At 39.4% G+C, this 21,709-nt stretch overlaps 1 protein-coding gene across 2 annotated transcripts in view; it reads right to left on the bottom strand.

The window, feature by feature from the left end:
• Positions 1–21,709, bottom strand: part of LOC133554456 (ankyrin repeat and SAM domain-containing protein 1A-like) — a 117,119-nt gene that overhangs the window by 52,435 nt on the left and 42,975 nt on the right. The window contains exons 5-11 of one of the 2 annotated variants that reach the window (XM_061903260.1): positions 10,554–10,850; positions 6,920–6,995; positions 6,728–6,829; positions 6,585–6,665; positions 6,347–6,516; positions 6,135–6,197; positions 4,056–4,188 (exon numbers count right to left, since the gene is read on the bottom strand). In XM_061903260.1, coding sequence (XP_061759244.1) covers positions 4,056–4,188; positions 6,135–6,197; positions 6,347–6,516; positions 6,585–6,665; positions 6,728–6,829; positions 6,920–6,995; positions 10,554–10,850 — 922 coding nt within the window. Of the gene's footprint in view, positions 1–4,049; positions 4,189–6,134; positions 6,198–6,346; positions 6,517–6,584; positions 6,666–6,727; positions 6,830–6,919; positions 6,996–10,553; positions 10,851–21,709 lie in introns of both variants that reach the window. The other variant, XM_061903259.1, reaches the window with a different exon arrangement.

Genomic DNA, 21,709 nt, shown 5'->3' with positions numbered 1-21,709 from the left:
TTTGGTAACAGTAGAAAAGAGCACCATACACAAATACAAATAGAGTAGATATTGAAAGGGTAAAAAAAACAGATTTTTCGTAGTATTAATGGATGATAAAATGAACTGGAAATCTCATTTACAAAATATACAACATAAGGTGGCAACATTTCAATAATAAATAAAGCAAAATACGTCCTGGGCCAAAAATCACTTCATATTCTCTACTGCTCGCTAGTGTTACCATATCTGACTTATTGTGCAGAAATATGGGGAAATAACTATAAATGTGCGCTACATTTGTTAACCGTGTTACAAAAAAGATCAAATAGACTGATACATAATGTTGGATATAGAGAACATACACTTTATTTATTGAGTCAAAAATATTAAAGTTTGGTGATTTGGTAAAATTGCAAACAGCTAAAATGATGTACAAAGCAAACTAAAAGCTGCTACCAAAGAATGTACAACAATTCTTCTCAACTAAAAGAGGAGAAATATAACCTTAGAGGGAAAATCTAATTTAAAACATTTGTATGCACGCACAACACTTAAAACCTTTAGCATATCAGTATGTGGAATTAAATGATGGAATGGATTAAGTAAAGAAGTTAAACATTGTACTGATATGATCCAGTTTAAGAGCTTGTTCAAATTGATAGTGCTTACAAAGTACTAAAAAGAAGAATCATGAGAATTACTTTCAACCTTATTGAAAATAAGATATTTGTGCATCTCAGTATGTTAATAATGACTGAATTAATTGATTAGATATTACAAAACTGTTGTGTATACTAATTCACAGATGTTATTTTATTATAAAACGGTCAGTAAATGATTCTATATATTTGTAAACTTTCTGAAGTGGGAAAGGGGAAGGATAAAATAAGCTTTGCTTCTTCCTACTCCTTTTCGGACATGATGTGAAGTGAAATGATATGAAACTGTGTGAAATACTGTAAGTGTGTTCATGTTCAAAATATCTCAAGAAAGAAAGAAAGAATATAGGATCAGTATTCCACATTGATCTCAAAAACCCCTGTGCTTGTCATCCATAAAGCATAGGACTAGTGGAAAGGAAAAATGTAACAATAAAAACAGACCAAAGAAATGTATGGAAGAACCAAAACATCCACGGACACAATGTATAGATATAGTAAAAATGTACATGAACATTACAAGTACAGCCGCATTAAACGACAAACAGGAAATGCTAAGGCAAGAACAACGGACTATGCCGTCTGTTCGATAGATCTGATCCTAAAACCCAGGTCTAAATATAACAACCTGTGTCCCATAGATAGTCTTGTGGGCCTAAAATGAATCACTGATGTTTACGGTAGCTTCCAATACCACCTCCACAACACTATTTCCTGTAAGAAACTTCAAAGGATTCCCACCACGGGAACAGACTGGCAAAATTACTGGTGGTACCTCACAGGACATCCAATACGGAGGAAATGGGACACTCTGGTCACTACATATATTATATTATAGTATTTATGATATGTATTATTCTACTTATTTTGTGCCTGGTTTTTTATTTGTTTTTTGTCATCCCGTGAGGTTTTTTTTGTTGTTGTATTTGGATGTATTTGTTTGGTTTGTATGCTTGTGAATCTGGGCTATCATTTAGTAAAGACTACTTATTATGTTGAAGGAGGCAGGAAATATAAGATTTTCTTCATCCTGTTCCTTGTCAAGCATAGCTGTGTAAATATGTGTTTAGTTGCTAAAGTTTAATTGTCTATTGATAATGAATGAATGAATGAATTACTTGCCTCGGAAGATAGCGAAGAAGCAAAATTCTTTAAAAGTCAAATAACTCTGAAACATCAAGGCCCAAATCTAGTGTTAACCATATCACTCCCTGATGGACAAAATTGAGCACCCATTGCCACACTGTTCAACACATCCAGATGGGGTTTCCAATTATGGGCATGGTCAAGTGGACTAGACCCATATTTCCTGGTGATTGTTTGCATAAATCAAACCATGCGCAACACCGAACAACCCAAAGTGAACACCTATACTAAACGTGCTGGAGTCACAGTTTTAAGCGTACCATTTGATGATGTGGATAGATGGTTCAGAGTAACAATTGGTGTGTAGTAATTGGTTCCTCCTTTGGCTGTTAGTTGGTTACTTATGACAAAAAAGTTTAATTGAAGTAATCAGCAAAACAACTCCTAAATGGAATTGCACTACATGGGACAAAATCTACTCTGTCCAAAGAAACAAAGCAGAAACCAATATTTGATAAACATGTGACAAAAGCGAAATAACACCTGCATTAACATGCTAGGCTCTGGACAACAGTTAGATAGATTGATATTATTTTATTGGGAATCTTATCATCAGACAACTGCTTACACATAGTAAATGTATCAATATTTGTAAGAGAATTGAACAGTTTGATACCTGAACATTGGAAAAGAACTACACGTGATCTAAACTGGCAGAGTGTTGGATATCCAACTTATATCGATGCAATAGGTGTCCCCAGGGGTGTACCTGACGAGTACAAAATGGTAAATCAAGTTGCAGCTTGATTCGAATTATCCCTCTGCTGATGGTGTACGATTAACAAGAATGTTGACAAATAAACTATGTCCACTACAACGTACAGAGATTAGGAACTTGGACAAAGGCCGGACATGAAGTCATCGCTGATTAACTCGCCTCAACCTCCCTTATGGCCTTTCAAAACCATACGGCGCCAGACATGTTAGCGGAAAAAAGAGAAGTGTGCGCAATATAGGGTGAACAGTGTTGCACTTTATACCAAACTACACTGATGCAGAAGATAGCCTGACCAGAGCACTGGAAGGCCTTCGCACCCTTACGGTAAGATGAAAGGGCACTCATCTATGTGGGATGGATGGTTGGATGTGTTAGGCAAATACAAGTCCTTGGTATCATCAATTCTAGTATTTATGGCTGTATTTGCAGCAATACTGACGTTGTGTGGATGTTGTATTCCCTGTCTGCGTTCTCTGCTTAACCGTCTTATTACCACAGGGATTAGCCCAGCAGATGATAGAACTGTTCAGATGCACCTTCTGGCGGACGACAAAGAAGATGAATCTGATTACGTGGATACCTGCCTGGATGGTGTTCCTGATCTGTTTTCAGACCCTGGTGACTATATGTATAGAAAAAATATAAAAATATGCTGACGTGTAAACATAACTTAGCCCTAAAGAAATGAACTATTAACTGAAAATCGCAAGAAGAAGTTATTGGGGATAAGAAGAGTCTGGAGAAGGTATGCGATAAATAGGAGGGAAATGTTAGAATAATTATGTATTTTTTATTATCATAACTTTATGTTTAAGGGCCGTTACTATAAGGTATTGTCAATTTGTGTTGAAGTAGTTTTTCTGTATTTGTGCAAAGCTAGCAATCCAAGATATTGCTAGCCTCTTTTCATCAGTATTTTGTCCAGACTCGCCCTGCTGACGGCCAAGGCCGAACATTAGGTACCGGGACAAGACAAAGCAGAGTGGGTGATGGCAAACAGACTGGGTCTGCTGATGGCCAAGGCCGAACACCACCGTGACGCAGACAGAGCAGATACACGGCGATATGACCTGCGTCACCTACTTTTTATTTATTCTATAAACATATATTGTGTCTAAGTGGAGTTGTCGAGTATACCCACTTTCCCTCAGCGACAGTGATGCAATAGAGACTTTCGTAATAAATAGAGGAGGCACGCAGGTTTTTTTTAGAACGTGGTTTGGATCTGTAACTACAGTACAGCCAAAACACGGGTCTCCTCATGAGCTCTATTCAACTCTGTCTCTGCATGATTCCTTGCTTCTTGTCTGATTAATAGATGTCACCAGTGTATGAACCTGACAGCGACCCCCCTTTAAAAAGCCTTGAGAAAGCTACTTGCTTTTACCCACATGAGTTGTATTTTGTGAGACCTTGGTAAGGAGACACCTTTTGTAGGCCATCAGTTGGGACAGAACAAAGACGGTGACGTGTTAAAGACACAATTTCCCCATTGTAAATCAGTTTTGCTATTTCATTATACTGACTTAAAGTGTGATACGCACCGTTACCTTTGTAGAACTGCGACTTTTGGCTTGGCGGTGGGACTTTGGTTTGTGCAGTCAGCAACAACTCGTATGTGTGATCTTCCTCCTCTTCAGCAGGCTCTCCTCTCTCATCAATACTGCTATTGGTAAATAGAGCCTACAAAGAACAAGACAAAAACCGCAGAATAGTTTAAAAAACAACAAAATGACGCAATAATTGGATCAAATAAATGCACACGTCTAAAAATAAAACCAGTCAGGCAAGATCCATGGTGTTTGTACACATTATCTTTACTTCCCTCCTTCTGTTCTTGTTCCTGTTAAGCTCAATTACTACAACAGTGGTACTTTAAGTTAAGACTATTTTGAGATAAGAGCTGTCTCTTGGCTAATTTTTATGCTTTAAGTAACAAGCCATTAATTGAGTTACAATTAACTCTTCTATTAGGCGAGATAACAATAAAAAAGCAGGCTGTGCCGCATTTCAAACAAAGCACGTTCAAAACCAACAGTCAGCCAACTACCAGGGGGCGACCGATAGATAATGGACTCGTGAGAGCAAGTATGAATGACAACAGAGGTTGAAGGTAGATTAGGCAGTAGCTCCCAAAAATATTTGAAAAATAAATGCATTACTACATCAGGGCCCTCGGTACCTGTTGGTACCTATAAGGTACCAACAGGCACACATTTTAACCCTAGTACATGACCACACCCCTTACCATTCATTCGGCACTCCCGCTCGCTTCCCGAAACCGCGCGGATGAAGCAACAAACACAATGAGTTGCACGGCACAGCTGTGCAGGTGTGCACATCCAAACAAATTATAGAATTGCGGAGACACATTAAGCATTCCCTTCTTTTCTCAACCACCATTGTTTGCCAGGACAGTAAAGCTGGTTGCTAACAGAGCAGGCCGACCGCCACCGGCGCAAAGCCCCGACGAACAGCTACAAAAGTGGGGTGCCCAAAATACAGACAATACATCAACCCTGCACCGATTGCCCCCTATTCATCCACTTCTAAAAAGCATGCCAAAATAACGGACGTAATAACGTTTTATTTGGCCAAAGACAATTACTCTGAGCAGTAAAATTAAAGTTTTAATTTGTATGTGCTCTTTGTGCATAATCTTATTTTTACTCCTGTTCACACTTTACGATCGCACTTTGCAATGGCATATTTATTTTAATTTGCCCTTTGTCTTTTGTAAAATGTTTTATTTTTTTTATTAATAATTGTTTTTAAAGTTTATCTTGAAACGAAAACCAAATTCACATACTGTTTGTTTATAATAGAAAGTGCAGTAACATAAGTTTTAATCAACAGTATATAACCATGATTAATAATCATAATTTCAATATTGATGAAAATAATCGTGATTTAAAAGGGACAAGTGGTAGGAGATGGATGGATGGATGCTTAAAACAGTGGATGTTTTCACACAATTTTTTGCACTTAAAAATACATTTTTGTGGTAATAAATATAATTAGAACAATTGAGCATCATGTGTGTCTTTAATTAAAGTAAGTGTGTTTATCCTAATCGTTCATGCCACTTCATTTCAAGTTTTTTTTTTTTTTAGACAATTCCCCATTAATATTGTACTGTGGCCTTAATACCAAGATAATATTGGAGCGTGAAATTTTGATAGTAACATTTCTAGTAAATGCGGTACATTATTATTACAAAACTTCTTAAAACTAATGTAGTTTTAGTAGTACGCTCTATTGTATTATTTTTATGCAATATTTTACACCTTACCGTTTTTGTCTTTTAAGACGCAGGTTAATGTTAAAACGGTCCTGCTTAGCCCCCAATTTTAGTGTGTGAAAGTTTTGTGGAGGTCTCACACATGCAGGCTGTAAATGCATAAAATAATCATATAAATCATAAAATAGATATATTGGAGATACATTGTATTCAAATGTATATTGCAATGCACTTCCTGTTACCTGCAAACTCAATATTTCACAATACCTATTTCTGTCTTTTGAAGGTAGATCTTTTAGAATGTGTACATTTATTTTTCACAGTATATACAGTACTCATTTTGACTCAGTAACTTAAATCCAAGGGCATCAATTGAAAATTACCTCACCTCTGAGCTCACCTCTTCTTCAAGACCAGCACCAGCATGTGCTGAGAGGACGAGGCGATCTTTCTACAACAGACAACAGTATATGGTGCCCAAGTTGAGCAAGCTCCCTACTAAACAGACAGACAGGACCACTATCACCCTCTAGTGGGAGTTTGTGACTTTCATATTTAACATCCTGCATGGACTATATATGGTGGGAAATAACAACTGACCTTTCCCGCTTCACTGTCTGGTCTTCCGGAGTCCCTGTCTGAGGATTTTCCGCTCGTCAGGCTGTCGAGAGAATGGCAGGAGGTAGCTTCAAACAGAGCTTCATAGGGACTCTCCTCCTCAGGCCTCAGGGCCAGCCCCGATATCAATTCACTCATTTTGTCCAGATCACCTAAAAAACAGTTGATCATGTTTGATAATGATATTGTTCAAATTGGTGAATGAGCAGGTAAATCTTACCCTTTTTCTGTAGACTGGGACTCTCCAGAGGCGGAGGAATTGGTGGAGGGGGGAGGTCGATGTCAGGTGGTTTTCCAAGACCTGCGACAGAAAACGATTTAAAACTGTGCTCTGTCTCTCCTTGTAAGTAGAAACACTTATACCTTGGATGAGTGCTGCTATCTCTCTGCTCTTCTGAGAGGGCATGTCTTTGACTGTGTCCAGCGCTGTTAGGCCCTTCTGGTCCAACATGTTCACATCGATACCTGAGAGACAGCAAAGGAAGGAGTAGCATTTTTTTAATGCAAAATAATTATTTTCCGTGGTATTCAAATGCAGCGGCACTGATGTCTGACCTGCATGGAGTAGTTTCTGCACCACATCTGTCTTCCCAAATAGGGCCGCTTCGTGGAGCGCGCTTCCTTTCTCCGTCTAATAAAACACAATTCAAGTGATAAAAGACCAGAAAACAGAAGGCGTATGGGTGGGCAGCAGGTATGTATTTTCTTGTTGAGGCCCGACATTCAAATAAAAAACACATTCTATAAGTTTTTAATGAATATGCAATGGCTGTATTTAGTTAGCACCTAGTACACACCTATTTCAGTTTAAAAGTACAAGCAGCCCATTTTTCAGCTCAAAATACCATGCTAATTGCTACCAGCATGATGCAGGCCCTGAAGCCACAAGACTAGCCTTGAATTAAACGAAAAGGAGGGCAGAAAGAAAGAAAACATCTCCAGACATATGGATGGCACCATTTGGTACAGCCCGGGTCACAGGGGCCCCTCCCCACCATCTCGGGGGTGCATAACCCAGCTTTATTGTGTACATCCCAAAACCAACTTGCAGAGCTAAATAATGTGAAATAATACAGCTTGAATGGGAAGTACCTTTGCCACAGGAAATTCTGCAATGTCAACGTCAGTTAGTCAATATCATTTGTTCAATACGGACATACATTTTAGTACAAAAAATTTTAATTTGTGATGAAAAAATATGGAACTAATCTTCCACTTTGTGGGAAATCTTTGTACAAATTTATATCAGTTAATCTAGAAAAAAAAAGTGTAAGGTTAGTGGTAACTGATGAATGTCTCTGCTCTAGTTCTAGATTTCCACATCAGGGTTAGGGTTGCATAATATAGACAATATACTATGTAAATGTGTCCGACGATAAAGCTTTTAATACTCTCCTCATGTTGTGAAAATGCTTGTTGATGACACATTCTACCTGTGTACTACAAATGTGGCAGTAACAAGGGAACAAATGCGTCCTCAATACAATAGTGTTGTAATCCCTGTTGACTGCCCTGCCACCGGGAGAAGTTTTGGGCTAAGGGGTGAAACATTAATGAGAGGTGGTCCCCAGCTGAAAATCCTGCAGCAAAACCTTTTCTGGTATGTGGTCAGGTTTAGGCCTGCCTCAGGGAAGAGGACGTCCCTGCCATGTACAGTCCACCACAGGTACCAGTGGAGGTGCAACATGCCTAAGGCCCAGCGACAAGACCACCTTGCAGTAATTAAAATGTCCTTCCACAGGGCAAAACTGCCTCTAATTCAGCAATTCACACTTCCATGGTGGCAAATAAACTGTTTCTTATAAGTATCCTTATAACTGGGAGATGAAGAATAGTTAAACATGCTTCACTACACACCATAGGAGTATACAATAAGCCATGCTAACAGCTACAGTAAGTTAGAGGTTTTACAGTAGATACCACAGTGATTTTGCCTCAGCCTTCACTTTAGGCGTGAGTAAAAGATTGCGTAAAGTATTGAAGTTGAAGTATGAAGTCTGAAAGAGAAAAAGATAATACAGTGTTATCTGCTCAGAGATGGTATCTGGCGGTTGTTTGAGCACACTACAGCTAGTTCTGGATGGTCCCACTTCATGAATGAGGCAAAAATACAGTGGTAGTTACTTGTAAATGTTTTTAATTAACATTTATTTTGCTTTATTTTTAACATGTTAACAACTACAACTACTACTACTAAATGTAATCAAATATAAACAGTAACAATACAAAGTATAGTATAAATATATGGTCGATAATACAGGGTAGTATTGATCATAAACTTTTTTTATCAACGCAAAATCTTGTTGGTTTTTGTTACCGTTTACCAATTTAGGAAGTAATGTCCTAGACACAGGAGGGCTTTAAGAGCAAAAAATAAAATATTTAAATCAGAGGCAATAGTAAAAAATAATTTAAAGGGGAACTGCTCTTTTTTTTTTTTTTGCTTATTGTTTACATGAAAGACAATATGACCAGTGTAATTTTTTTATGCATTATAACTTGTAAATAAATGTAAATAAAAGTACACTTATAATGGAGCCAATAGAGTCCTCTATTCCGCCCAGAAAACCCAATAAATAACCATGCAAAAAATCCCCAACAATTAACATTTTGCAACTTGAATATTAACCAAGTTTTAGTTATATTGTTATTATAAGGGCTAATAATAACTATATATAGCTATACCAACCGGTATAGCTCGGTTGGTAGAGCGGCCGTGCCAGCAACTTGAGGGTTCCAGGTTCGATCCCCGCTTCTGCCATCCTAGTCACTGCCGTTGTGTCCTTGGGCAAGACACTTTACCCACCTGCTCCCAGTTCCACCCACGCTGGTTCAAATGTAACTTAGATATTGGGTTTCACTATGTAAAGTGCTTTGAGTCACTAGAGAAAAGCGCTATATAAAAATAATTCACTTCACTTCACTAATGCAGACAAACTATTTTTGGCGACGCTGTGACCGCTAGCTTGTGTGCATATATTGACATCATCTACTAGTGAGATACTTTCTCACGTCGTAGCTTGTAAAAGTTTATTCAAGATGAATAATTACGTCTCTGATGTTGATAGAAGGATGAGAATGTAATCCGACAAGTTGGTACACTTTGACAAACAATTTAGACCCGAAAATTACGAGAACGACACGAAAAAACGCTTAGTTCCACCCCCCGTTTTTTCCCAAGGACTATGAGTCATTCTTCATATATAACAAGATTCAATCAGTCAGCATCCTAATGACAGCAGACCTTATACAGTAAGTGACCTTTTATTATGTCTGTTGGCTCTCATGAAGTTAGTAGTGAGTAATAATCAGTAATACTGTTGGGGGAAAAAAAAAGTGAACGCCAACGCACTTTATTTATTAATGTGCCAAGTATGCTTAAAATTAACAAAATAATGAATAGTACAACTTATTATAATTAGACGGTTATGACATACATGTATAATTAAATCATGTACAGTATATAAAACCTTAATGGAGGCGTTTGGATGTTTACGGGCTCGAAGGCAGAATAGAGTGACTCCCATAGCTTCCTTGTAAACTGACTTTTGTTTACAATTGGGAATTCATAAAAAACATGTGTTCTTGTTTTACAAAAGGATTGTGGATGATCCAAAAAATGTGCAGTCCCCCTTCAAAAATTTGGTAATGTTGTTACACTGCCATCTTGTGTATTTGTCTGGTTATAATTGTCATCAAAAATAGTATCACTTAATGATCTTTAAATGTTTAAGTCTCAGCATTAGTATGACTGATACTGCCCCTGTAACTACTTGGTAGTAAATCGACCCAAATTAGTAGTATTGTCAAAATTAATCTTAAGTTGCCAAACAACAGAAGAAGAAATGTTTTAACATATGTTTTCAACAGGAGGTAACCATACAGTAAACTAGAAAGTAGATTGAAAATAGTTTTGATGAAATAATACAACTGAAAATTACGTAATATGTTTGCGCAAACATCAGCAGCTTAATTTGGAGCATTCGTGACCTGTTTTGAAATGTTCTATTATCATTTAATATACTAAATAATACATCATGATGTGTAGCTTTATCGCAGGAAGCTGCAATGTATATTGCAATGTAGATTTTAGGCAACATCGACCATCCTTAATCAGACTCATCCAAGCATACCTTGACAACGTACCCTGTTATGTCCACTGTACCAAATACGTAAATAAAACACACACCTCATAGTTAATGTCCATGCCAGCATGTAGCAGCACCTCCACCACAGACAGGTGTCCATTCCTGGAGGCCAGATGCAGCGGCGTGTGCTTCTTGGTGTTACAGCTGAGGAGATTTGGGTGGGCGCTGAGAAGCAGCTTGACCACCTCCAGGCGGCCGTACAGTGCAGCAAGATCCAGGGGAGTCTCAAATTTGTTATTCCTCATGGTTGGGTCTGTCAGCTCCTCCAACAGTAGCCGGACGACCTGTGAGTGTCCATACTGAGCGGCGCAGTGCAGCGGTGTCTCATTGTCATTGTTCTATCGAGGAAAGACGTACGGTTTTAGAAGCGGATACACAGGAAAATAGTTCAATGTTAGGGCAAATTAGGACAAGTTGTGACTCGCATTAATTGGTATTCGGGCCAGACAAAAAAAAAACACCACAGAAAGTACCAACCACCATTAAACACACAGTGCAGATACATATATGTAGGGAAAAGAGGATGTAGTGGTGCTGACAAAATAGACAGAAACACTCAGGCAGGTGTGGAACTAGAAGACGCATGGACCACTTGGACATAAACACACTTGGTGAGGTCGTGCCTGTGTTAGCGACCCAAATTCTGTCCTTATTCACCACGTGAGATGTATTAAAAATGTCACATAACAATGGAGATAAGCAGCCCTTCATGTAACTGTAATTGTGAGGACATACACAGAACAGTGAAAGGATTACAACATAAACCTCCACAAAGAGTAACAAATGGCAGTCAATGCCCAGTACAGACAGTAAAGTCATTCTTAATCTCATGCTACAGTAATTAATCCTTGTACACATATAACCTCATATATGCACGCGCTTTTGCACGTTCATAAATCTGTACTGCATTCGTGGCTAAAAAAGGACGCAAGCATACTCAGCAGCAATTAATATCACACAATAACGATATGAAGTGAAGTGAATTATATTTATATAGCGCTTTTTCTCAAGTGACTCAAATCGCTTTACATAGTGAAAATGTGAACTCACTATGTGTTGCTTATTGGATCAAGTGACTGCATCAATCAACAAGATCAATACTAATCAAGGTAAAAAGCTCTAACCCTGCTGATAACTGCATGGCCAGCAGGTGGCAAACATTACAGAGCTGCACTGAGGATAGCATGGGAAAAGCAGCAATGTAAGACATCCATAACCCAAATTGTGGTGCATCCAGATACTGTTAATGACAATTATACAAAGTCTGCAGTCCATATGCTGTCCACCACAGTAAAGTCAACAGAAACCAAGACTTTGTTGAGAATTGCAAACAATTAACTAAATGTAGCCCAGAAGGCCTTTGACTGAGAGAAGAAATGGGTGTGTCCGATAAGACCACAGATTGTAGGGGGCACATTTTCAAGCATGTCATTCCAAAAAAGAGCATCTCTCCTCTCTTCTCGACTTCCAGTGACAATATGAACTCAAACACAAGCAGAATCAAGGCAGACTGTAAAATAACAGTATCGTGCCCACTTTCATCTGTGCCGCATTGTCAAGCATTTGCTTATTAGTGAGATAAACTCTGCAGATGGAGATGACTTCAGCATGCAAACACACACACGGTGATTACATCAGCATGATTCACTTCCTCACATATTAAGGTCTGCAGCCTCAGTAGCCATATTTGTTATTCTAGTGCACATTCAAGACAAAACAAAAAGAGTCATGATTATGCAAATGTGTGTATGAATTGGCGTTACAGGGGACTCCCTTGTTTCTCGGTGACAACCAGAGTGGAACAAAGACACCTGGTGAGCTGATTGTGCTTTGTTAGAAAGACTCATTTTGTTAATAATTTGACACCAGGCCTCCTCTGTAACTTACAAACAAGCTTCCAAATTGACAGCAAACAACTTTAAGGGCTCTTTTTGACTTAAGAGCTATATTATGGTCATACTCAGAGCTTGTTATTTTGGTGATATTTGCAACATATGTAGACACTATGTTCATTCACTAAGATATCATTTTCACTAAAACACAACATTAATGTCATTTATCTGAATCAGAAGTACTTTATTCATCCCCAAGGGGAAATTAATTAATTTACGCAATCTATTGGACGTTGATCCAAGAGCTGAATCAAACACCCCATTTTTGTAGAAGCATCTGTCAATATGATACAATACAGTTGTACATATACAACAATAAACTGCTGTAAGCGCTCTTTGACGGCCCCAATTATAAATGAGCAATACAAAACTCATGGATCAATTTATATTTTACAGGTGCAAAGTTGTGGCTGATTGTAGTCTGTTGAGATACCTTTAAAGCATTAACTTTGACGGCCGTAACTCATTTGATTACTAACAAATATCGCATTAATCATGTATGAACACAAATTAGTCACACAATTTATTTTGACAGCATAGTCTCCTTTACCAACTGCAGATGATTACCTGAAAGACTTGCAGGTTGCTATACAGTTAGTGATCAGAGCAAAAATGATTAAGGAAACTGCGATTGTTGTACTCTGTGGCAAATCCAGTCCCTTTCAGCCTATCTCAGCTGCATTTGGGCGGAAGGCGGCGTATACCCTGGACAAGTCACCATCTCTTCACAGGTCAGTGGCAAATTTTCTTTCAAAATACACCCAGACATGACTGAAGATAACACTGTTAAAAAGTTGTCAGCAAATAAATTATGTGCATTCAAGTAAAATATTTTGAACAAGTTTGTGCATTTGTTTAAAACTAATTCAAATTAAGCAATTAAGTAATAAAATGCTATTAGTCATGATTAACCAAGACTTAAATGTGTGATTACTATGATGAAAAAGTTCATTGTTTGACAGAACATGGAATGCTAACCTGACTCTCGCCAGATCCTTGTAGTTCGCTGAGCTCCACACAAGGATCTGGGAGTTCTCAATAGGAGATATATTACAGAAGGTGGGGCCTTGTAAAAAAATCATTGTATGTGATTGGATAAACCACTCGTCCGTTATCTTGAAAGACACGCTACTTTAACCACTCACATCGAAATCCAAGTCCAAGTCCATGTTTCTCGCCCGGAAAAGGGTGGAATGCCATTTTTCGGGTTGGGACCCAAGTGGAGGAGTTCAAGTACCTCGGAGTCTTGTTCACGAGTGAGGGTACAGTGGATCCGGAGATCGACAAGCGGATCAGTGCGGCGTCTTCAGTAATGCGGACGCTGTATCGATCCGTTGTGGTGAAGAAGGAGCTGAGCCGGAAGGCAAAGCTCTCAATTTACTGGTCGATCTACGATCCCATCCTCACCTATGGTCATGAGCTTTGGGTTATGACTGAAACGACAAGATCACGGGTAAAAGCGGCCGAAATGAGTTCCCTCCGCCGGGTGGCGGGGCTCTCCATTAGAGATAGGGTGAGAAGCTCTGCCATCCGGGAGGAGCTCAAAGTAAAGCCGCTGCTCCTCCACATCGGGAGGAGCCAGATGAGGTGGTTCGGGCATCTGGTCACTAGGGAGGTGTTTCGGGCATGTCCAACCGGTAGGGAGCCCCGGGGAAGACCCAGGACACGTTGGGAAGACTATGTCTCCCGGTTGGCCTTAGAACACCTCGGGATTCCCCGGGAAGAGCTGGACGAAGTGGCTGTGGAGAGGAAAGTCTGGGCTTCCCTGCATAGTATGCTGCCCCGCGACCCCACCTCGGATAAGCGGAAGATGGATGGATGGATGGATATTTGATAGATTCGACAAAACAGTTGCAATAGCAGAATCAATGTCAGCACACGACGCAGCGAGGGCTGTGTGCCGCAATTGTTGTTTCAATCAAACAGTCGCTTCGGCGCTACGTCACATCGATGAAATCCCGTCCGGCGATCCTAATTGGTTCAGTATTTTTTGCTATCTGGAAGGATTTTACAATGCCTTCAAGCCCAGATCCTAGTGTGGAGCTCAGCGAACTACAAGGGTCTGGCGAGAGTCAGGTTAATGGAATACAACATGTAGGCTTCATTCTTAAAGGGGACCTATGATAAATTTCCTTGTTTCTGACTTATAAATGTTACAAAGTTGGATACTCGTGTTGAACAGTACCAAAATGGCAAATCACAAGGTTTAAGGATTTTGTGGTGAGCTTGCATGCAGTTTTGATGTCTGGCTACTTTGTGACGTCAATGCGAGGTGGAAGAACTTACTTAGACATTTCATAACTATCACAGTAACACCTATGCTTATGGCCACAAGGAAACACAGAAAGGAGGTAGGATAAAGTATTATTTTAATTTAATTGTGGCATGTGCATGACTGTTATACAACATCCAGTGACAATCGCTGCTCAATGCAGCTTTTTTTTATGCATGTCGTATTGATCGGAGAGGGTGCAGGTGTATCGAGTGTTGTGATGGAGTTAATCTATATAATGTTGGACCCCTTTAATTGACAATTAATTCATGAACATTTTTTTGCGTAAACAAAGTATACAGTATTTTGCAAAAATTATTACTTTTCTATTACATTATAAGAATAAAATGTGTATAATCTTGGCGATCTTCCAACATCAGCATACCAACAAACGTGCACCAGCGAGATGGAGATCTTCAGGGTTATTGTGCAAATGGCACAGACGCCTCGTAATCTTACTGAGAAAAAGATTCATATTTATGTGGCAGGAACCCCCCTTCTGGAGAGAGCATGTTGTTTACATGAAAACCATTTTTTTGCGGAACACCACAGCCTAAAAGCCCATCCTGATTTAGAAGTCAGTACATGTCAGACAAGATGAGATTAAGATCTATGCTTATTGATCAATGCTTTCAAGGAACACCTGACCATCGTGGTTCTTTTGTCTATTTCGGATTCTGCACGGAAAAGATCTGTGACTGAGTAAAGAAATTATGTTGTGTGATTCCCTTAACCTGCAGCCCCAGAGACGGTAACACATTCTGACAGGCGACCTCTGTCACGTGAGGTCCTAGCTGGCGGCACAGTTAGGTTACGTCACCCTAGCCCCCAGCGGCGGTAGTGGTGGAGGCGGGTGGCAAGAAGGAGGGATGAGCTCAAGCAGCTGTTGCTGCTTGTGCACCAAGGGGCCATGTGCGCACGCCTGATGCCAACATCTAATCTGTCTACAGTCACAATCAAACAATGCTGTGCTCTGTTTGAATAGGGAATGCATGTATGACAGTTTGTTCTTCATTAAATAATATCTCTGTTGTCAAATCAGACAACAAATAGGCTCTGGAAGACCAGTTTTTAAGAGCTCTGAGGATGTTTATTCTGTGAGCAGACAAGAGGACTATAATAAAAACTTGTTTTATTTGGACACTGTCACACATTCCAAAGTGAACAAGCCTTGCAGCTTTGTGACGAGGTGAATGTCTCACTAACTTCCTGCCACAAACTAGGACTGTTTTTGCACTGGACACTCTCCATTTTAAAAGGGAAGATTAAGTTCTCTTTCAGTGTGCGTGTGATTAAATAAAACATGTCCTGTGAACACAACTGACATAAAATCATTTTCAGATCTTGGGTGGAATTTCAAAGCGATAACTCTAGAAATGACAAATCGGAGGTAAACCGCACCACAATTTTAAAAATTGTCCATCCACGCATCCATTTTCTACAGCACATCCCTCTTGGGGTCACCGGGGGGACACTCTGGACAAGTCGCTGTGAGTTAGTTAATTTATTCAGCACATTAAGGGCAGGGTATGAGAACCGCAAGATAACTAACCTCTGGTTATACGATAGACCTAGTGCTTGTCAGGGGTAGCACCGTTTCCAAAGTTATGATACTCCCGTATACTAAAGTAATGTCTGATCATTACCTTATAAAATTCGAAGTTCAGACTCATGTTCGGCAAGCTAATAATAATAACTGCTATATCAGCCACAACATTAATGCTGCCACAACGACGACTCTTGCTGGCCTACTGCCCTCGGTAATGGCACCATTCCCAAAGTATGTGGGCTCTATTGATAACCTCACTAACAACTTTAACTACGCCATGCGCGAAACCATTGATAGTATAGCACCGCTGAAGTTAAAAAAGGCCCTAATAAAGGTACCCCTTGGTTCTTTGATAATAATGGCGCCGATTACGGTTGCTTCGGTGCTCTTTTTTTGTTTGTTTTTGTGCCTAAACTGTGTGTCCGCGTGCTCCTACACACGCGAAGAGCTACTGAACATCAGATCTACATATATGCGGTCCTCTCCAAGGTTTCTCATAGTCATCATTGTGACTGTCACCAACGTCCCACTGGGGTAAATTTTCTTTGCCCATATGTGGGCTCTACCGAGGATGTCGTTGTGGTTCGTGCAGCCCTTTGAGACACTTGTGATTTAGGGCTGTATAAAAAAACATTGATTGATAGTAAAACTTGTGTTTTCTTTTTACGTTCTAAATGTTACATGCTGAGATATGCAAGACTGGGTCAAATGAATTCATCTAAACATATATTGTATTAGACAAGTGACCTATATAGAGACATGGACCTTGCATGAGCCTGAGCAGACCATTGCTATACTGTAAACTGTATCTTATTAAAGAATAACAAAATGCATTGAAACAAAAAAAAACCTGTCAAAAATTAAATCAGATCGCTTGCAGTGTTATAATTATAAATATGATGATTACAAGTTAATTCCTTCCATAATATAACAGCCAAATAATCTTTTTATTGCAGGAAAAGGTGAATGGGCTTCACTTGTATGGCGATTTTCTACCTTCATGGCCCCTAAAGCGCTTTGACACAGTCACCTTATTCACCTACCAATATCACAGCATCTGGAGCAACTTGGAATTCAGTACCTTTCTAAGGGATACTCTGACATGGTTACAGGAGGATTGAGAATCCAACTATCAAACATTCAGGTTGGGTGACACCAACTCCACCACCTACATTGCATCTGACCTGCCTCATTTTGGTTAAATTACTTCATACAACATTCATGTATTATCAATTCCACACAAACTACAGAAATGTCAACATATATGTAATCATTCATGATAATTATGAGAATGTCTCCCTAAAAGATACTAGTTGAGAATTTGTTTATTAAACAGTAATTTTTGAAAACTAGACTAATCAAAACATTGATTAACCGCAATCAATCGCAGTTGCTGCAAAGGTGTTGCTTAACTCATCTGTGGTACGTTTGTGTCTTTGAAGTCTTGACATACTCCTCTGGCTTTGTTTGTCATACACTGCTTGTTGTCGATGTACTAGTAGCGTACTTCCTAGCAACTCCCTCTGTGTTTGAAAAAAAAATGCCAGTTTACCAGGTGGAGTTTCCTCACTCATCTTTGCATTGGCGTATGCATTGACCTGATCATTGACCTGATCATTGACTGTTAACAAACCAACATAGCTTTCAGGTAACCATTCTCGGTTGAGGTAAAGGACCATGTGTGAACAAAATATATTTATTAATCTGCATTTATGAATATTTTTTTTGATTAATCGCATGTCAAGTTTGACAGCCCTATTTTCAAATAGACATCTCTGCATAGAAATAGAGGAATAGTAAAAAAACCTAATGATGCAATTTAATATACAGATTGTGTTTTTAACTTTAAAAATTACCTCAAGTAATGGTATTTTGTGCCGATGCATTAATTTTTCAATGCGACACGTGACGATCAATATTAATTATCAAATATTTATAAATCTATTTTCCATGACACCCAAATCAAAAACAGAACTGCGGCCACTGGAAGTTAGGAACTACTTTTTTTTTTTTTTGCTTTTCTTTAGACCACTACAATAACTAGGGTTGTCCCAATACGAATACTTTGGGGCCGATGCCAAAATGTATTTTGATACTTTTCAAAATAAAGGGGACCACAAAAAAACTTAACTGGCTTTGCTCCAACAGAAAATCTACATAAGATGAATCAAACATACGTTTCTTATGTTAATAAAAGAACAATTTTGGAATTAATTTATAGTGAACATACTAAACAACTTGTCTTTAATTAGTAAGTAAGCAAACTGGTTACAAAAGCTCCTAAATTGGCTGCTGATGTATACGGTGTCATTTCCCATTGTATTATTTTGTCAAAATTATGAGAGACAAGCAGAAGAAAAATGGATGTTTGGATGGATTATGTATCTACTTGTTGTTTGGATACTTCTTAAGATTTGGGTGATACTACAAATGTGGGTAACAATCCAATATTAAGTAGTTACAGGATCATACATTGGTCATAAATGATGTTCTCCTGTGTCTTGAGTTTAAAAACAATAAAAAAACGAAATATTTTGTGATAATACAAAATATCGATACAACCATGGTGGTATCTACTATATAGCGTTACAGTCGATATTTGTTTAGTTCCAACTATTTTTTTTTACCTTCAGGAGCGCAAGCTTGCTGTTAGCGGTCGGCTATTGTATCCTCCTATGGTGTGAAGTAAAGCATATTTAGCTATTCCTCATCCTGCAGGGATGATATTTGTAAGAAATGTAGTTTATTTGTCACAATATTGGAGAGAATTAGTGATTTAGAAGTAGCTAAAACACTGACTGTGGACAGGCTAGCTAGCTATGTTTAAAGCACCGCTCCAGATTCAATGTTTGTAGTGCCTCCTTTATCGTTAGTTTTAAAGCTAAAATATGTTTATTCTCGCTCTTCATGCTGTTTTAGCTTGCAAATGGTCTGTGCATGTTGGCTTGCGACATGCGGCTTGGTGCACCATCAGGTGCATAGATAAAAAGTACCTGTATTTCTCAAAGGCAGTGTAGTACCTTTTTTTAAATTTTTATTAGTACTGCTGTACTTTATTCAAGTCTACAAAAATCAGGAGAGTGTGCACCAGCCTGTCAGGCCTCTTGCACCAAGATGACAAGCAACTAAAACCAGTGCAGATAGGAAGGTTTTCGCTGGCCTGAGGTAGACAACTGAAACCTCCCCTTAAAGCTCTCCGTCTCCACTTGGCCATTTGCCACCACAGTATGGCCAATAAGCCACAATAGTGTTACCTTGACAACACTGTGCCTCATCTTCTCCTCAACATCACATGAGCACTAAGTTGGAGGTGGGGCCAAACCGCCCATTTCCATGCTACACAGAGACAAGCGTGGCATGGAAATCTCTGTTTGATGCTGATGCAAAGAGATGTCTACACTGAAAGCTACCCATCCTCCTCCTAATGAAATGGCTCTCTCCACCCCTCCTGCTAGATCACATGATGCCATCAACCACAGCCAAAGCTAGAGCATCTTCCTTTTTGATTTATTCATAACAATCCATCAATTATTTAGCCACATAAGCAATAGTGCCCACTCCTTAAAACTACCATGGTGTGTTTACGTTAAGACATCATTCATAATGTCAACACATCCCAAAAGAAACACTGACTGAATGGAAATACAATTCGGTAACAGGCAGCTAGATGCTGCTATAGAGGAAGTCATTTTTCCCTTCCAAACACTAAGAGGATTAGTTGACCATGTTCAAAAATAGTGTGCAGCTTTATCTACAGGGCCATGGTGGGCTTCCAGCTATGCCTGTTCAAAACACAATTAAGCAGAGGCTGACATGTTTGCACCGCTCTAACAGGGGTGGGGATAGGGGGTGTTAATGATGTCAGAGTCAGCAGCCTAACTCAAACATGGAGGCAGGTCATAGGGCATCCCTCGTTAGATGATGATGATGAAATTAACAAGACTAAATAAGATGGAGACTCTGCACTTCGTTACAGTGGCACTTGTGGTTAGGTGTACTATAATACACGGACAATATATTAGGGATGTACCTATCAATCAGCCACCAATCAGTATCAGTCGATTTACGTGAAAATGTATGTGATTAATGTATTTTATTGCGGAGCACTAATGCCAAACTCCTTCTGACTGACACTGTATTTATTTTTAGTCCCCCGGCTGACAAGCATCTAGCAGCTAATTATATGTGTCCATACACAGTGTGGAGGTGCTCCTCGAAGCTAATTGCAATTAAAATGCATTTCTTTGTATTGTAAATATCATTATCAGGTATGACTATCAGTGGAGGATGAGGCTGAACATATTACACACAGGGTGTTGTACAGTATATCGGTAGTAATAAAGTATCACAGTACAAATTAATTGAAAATGGTACTTTACTGTCTTTGAAAAATAGCTGTATTATTTTTTCATCCGCATGCTGCCGTGCGGCAATGTACATAGCGGAGGAGCATGTTGAGTGTGTCAGCACGCACACAATTACAGAGCGCACAAGGAGAAAGAAACATTGAGAGGAAAAATTACAAATAAAAGCAATTATACTGGTTAATATAGAGGGTGCGTGAAGCGCAATACGGAGTTATTTGGGCTTCAAAACTATCGATCGAGGTGAAATTTTAAATGCGGAAGGAAGTGCGGCACTGCCAGCAGTGCTTTACAACATTCCTCGCCAAAGGTGATATTTATACAATATTACAGACCTGTAAAATAAGTTTAAAAATAATATAGATAACTAGCTCCCCTGCTGTGCACATACAAATATGTAGATGCATGCGGAGCTGCTTAGCTTGATGCCAAATATTAGCCACACCTTAAAAATGACACATTGTACGATTGGAAACATTGCCTATTATTTATGCGCTATTGACTAATGGTGCACCGAAAATTTGGCCACCGAAAAAATGATCAACTGCAAGCAACACCTAGTGTGTGTGACAATCAGTGGTACTTTTACTTTAATACGTACGCGATTGTCTGGAGCCTCGGCGGTAAGACAGAGGTGCCGCCCTCGAGGCCACTTCGCTCGAACCTTGTCTCCAGCGACTGGCAGCTTGTGGTTGGGACGGCGGCTCCTCTAATCACGGCACGCGCACACCCCTCTTTGCACTCCAGCTTGATCAACCCTGCCCTTAGAGCCAATCTTTTTCCCGAAGTTACGGATCTGACTTGCCGACGTACTTTACCCGCCTTGTTCTAACATGACAGAGGCTGTTCATCTTGGACCCTGCTGGGGATTCAAGACTGCAGTGGCAATTGCCCTAAGACTGCAAGGGAAGTTCAGCTTCCCCTAGAATAGGAAAGAAGTGGTCAAATATGTACTTTTGTGTTCACATTTTTGTTCGGTATAAGATGCTTTCGCGATAGCTGACGCGACTTTCTTCTCATTCATTCGGACTGTGGAGTGGGTTGTTCCATTGCAGCCAAACTAAACAGTCATTGGATAAAGGCTCAGCTTTCTCACCCCCACGGAAGTAAAGTGTCCATA

The sequence above is a fragment of the Nerophis ophidion genome, linkage group LG06 (genome assembly GCF_033978795.1).
Source record: "Nerophis ophidion isolate RoL-2023_Sa linkage group LG06, RoL_Noph_v1.0, whole genome shotgun sequence".
NCBI classification, from domain to species: Eukaryota; Metazoa; Chordata; class Actinopteri; order Syngnathiformes; family Syngnathidae; genus Nerophis; species Nerophis ophidion.
Note: the sequence above shows the minus strand (reverse complement) of the source record. Positions and strands in the feature narration are given on the sequence as shown.